Source organism: Etheostoma spectabile, chromosome 20 (assembly GCF_008692095.1).
Source record: "Etheostoma spectabile isolate EspeVRDwgs_2016 chromosome 20, UIUC_Espe_1.0, whole genome shotgun sequence".
In the NCBI taxonomy this organism is placed as follows: Eukaryota; Metazoa; Chordata; class Actinopteri; order Perciformes; family Percidae; genus Etheostoma; species Etheostoma spectabile.
In genome coordinates, this window is record NC_045752.1 from 3,933,928 (window position 1) to 3,935,137 (window position 1,210).

At 45.4% G+C, this 1,210-nt stretch overlaps 1 protein-coding gene across 1 annotated transcript in view; it reads right to left on the reverse strand.

Annotated features, from left to right (window-relative positions):
• The window catches only part of atr (ATR checkpoint kinase), a 25,946-nt gene that overhangs the window by 5,743 nt on the left and 18,993 nt on the right, over nt 1-1,210 (reverse strand). Inside the window, exons 34-36 of the mRNA XM_032500215.1 lie at nt 977-1,162; nt 494-653; nt 120-299 (exon numbers count right to left, since the gene is read on the reverse strand). Coding sequence (XP_032356106.1) covers nt 120-299; nt 494-653; nt 977-1,162 — 526 coding nt within the window. The remainder of the gene's footprint in view (nt 1-119; nt 300-493; nt 654-976; nt 1,163-1,210) is intronic.

Consider the following 1,210-nt stretch of genomic DNA (forward strand, 5'->3'; position numbering starts at 1 on the left):
TGATAATTTATACTTTATGCTTTATAAATAGGCAAAACAGGAGAAAACTCAAAGGTTAATTAAAGCTTTTGACTTCCTGCACAGTGGTTCATTCCCTTCCCAAATATCACGGCTGTTACCTTGTATGCCTTCATGATGGCATTGGACTCGAAGTTGGCCGTCTCCTCCATAAAGCGCCCCACCAGCAGCATGGCCCTGCTTTTGGTCTGCAGGCTGCGAGGGTCCGTGAGTGGCTGATCATCAGGGAAACACTGGGCCACGCCCTTCTGCAGGACGATCAGCGCCTCGTGTACGTCGCCCTGACGACACAGCAAAATTAGTTAAAAGTTGAATTACTTTAAGTTTACAGGTCCTAAATATGCAGTAGAAAAAGGACGACTAATCACAGCAGGCAAAACAACACACTTGGCACAAATATATTATATGCAATCTTTCAAGAAAATCCGCTTCTTAATGTATTTACTGTATGGGTGTTTTTAAAGCTTGGTTATACCTTGGACCAAAGCCACTTGGCCTTCTCGGTGACCAGCTCGGCCAGGTGCGTATTCTCTGCGTTCAGTAATGCGTTGAAGGCAGTCTGGTGATGTCCTGCCTTTCTGGCCACCCGGGCACTTTGCAGCCAGCACTCCCCTACCATCTCTGTGCCCATAGGTCTGCAGCGCAAACACAAGTTGATTTGTGATGTGGCTTGAAATTCCACACAATAATTGACACAGACACAGTTGCCTGAAATAATGCACAAGAGGGATGTGATCATTGTACTTTCTGATTACACACATAAGCCCACATAGGTTATTCACGTTAACGAACTAATAACTGAGAAATAAATACTAAAAAAAAGTAATGCTAAAAAAAAAAATGCTATAGCGGCATGAGTCAGGGAGATGTGTTTAGAGTTAGCCCAATAAAAAATAATGCTCAGACAGACGAAAAGGTGAATATTGAAATGTTAACACAACTGCTTCTACATCCTTACTGTGGTCCCAGGCTGAGCAGGGCACGACGGAGGGCCAGGATTGGCTCCTTGGCCCTGAAGGAATTCTGGGTCATCTCTAGTCGATCTGACCAATGGGGAGGCAGCTGGTTGAGGCTGGGGGTGGAGCATTCCCTTTGTTTCTGCAGCTCAGTAAAACTGTGCTCCAGCTCGCTGAGCATGTGAAGCCTAAGCTCACAGAAAGAGAAAGAGAAAGAGAAAGAGAGAGAGAGAGAG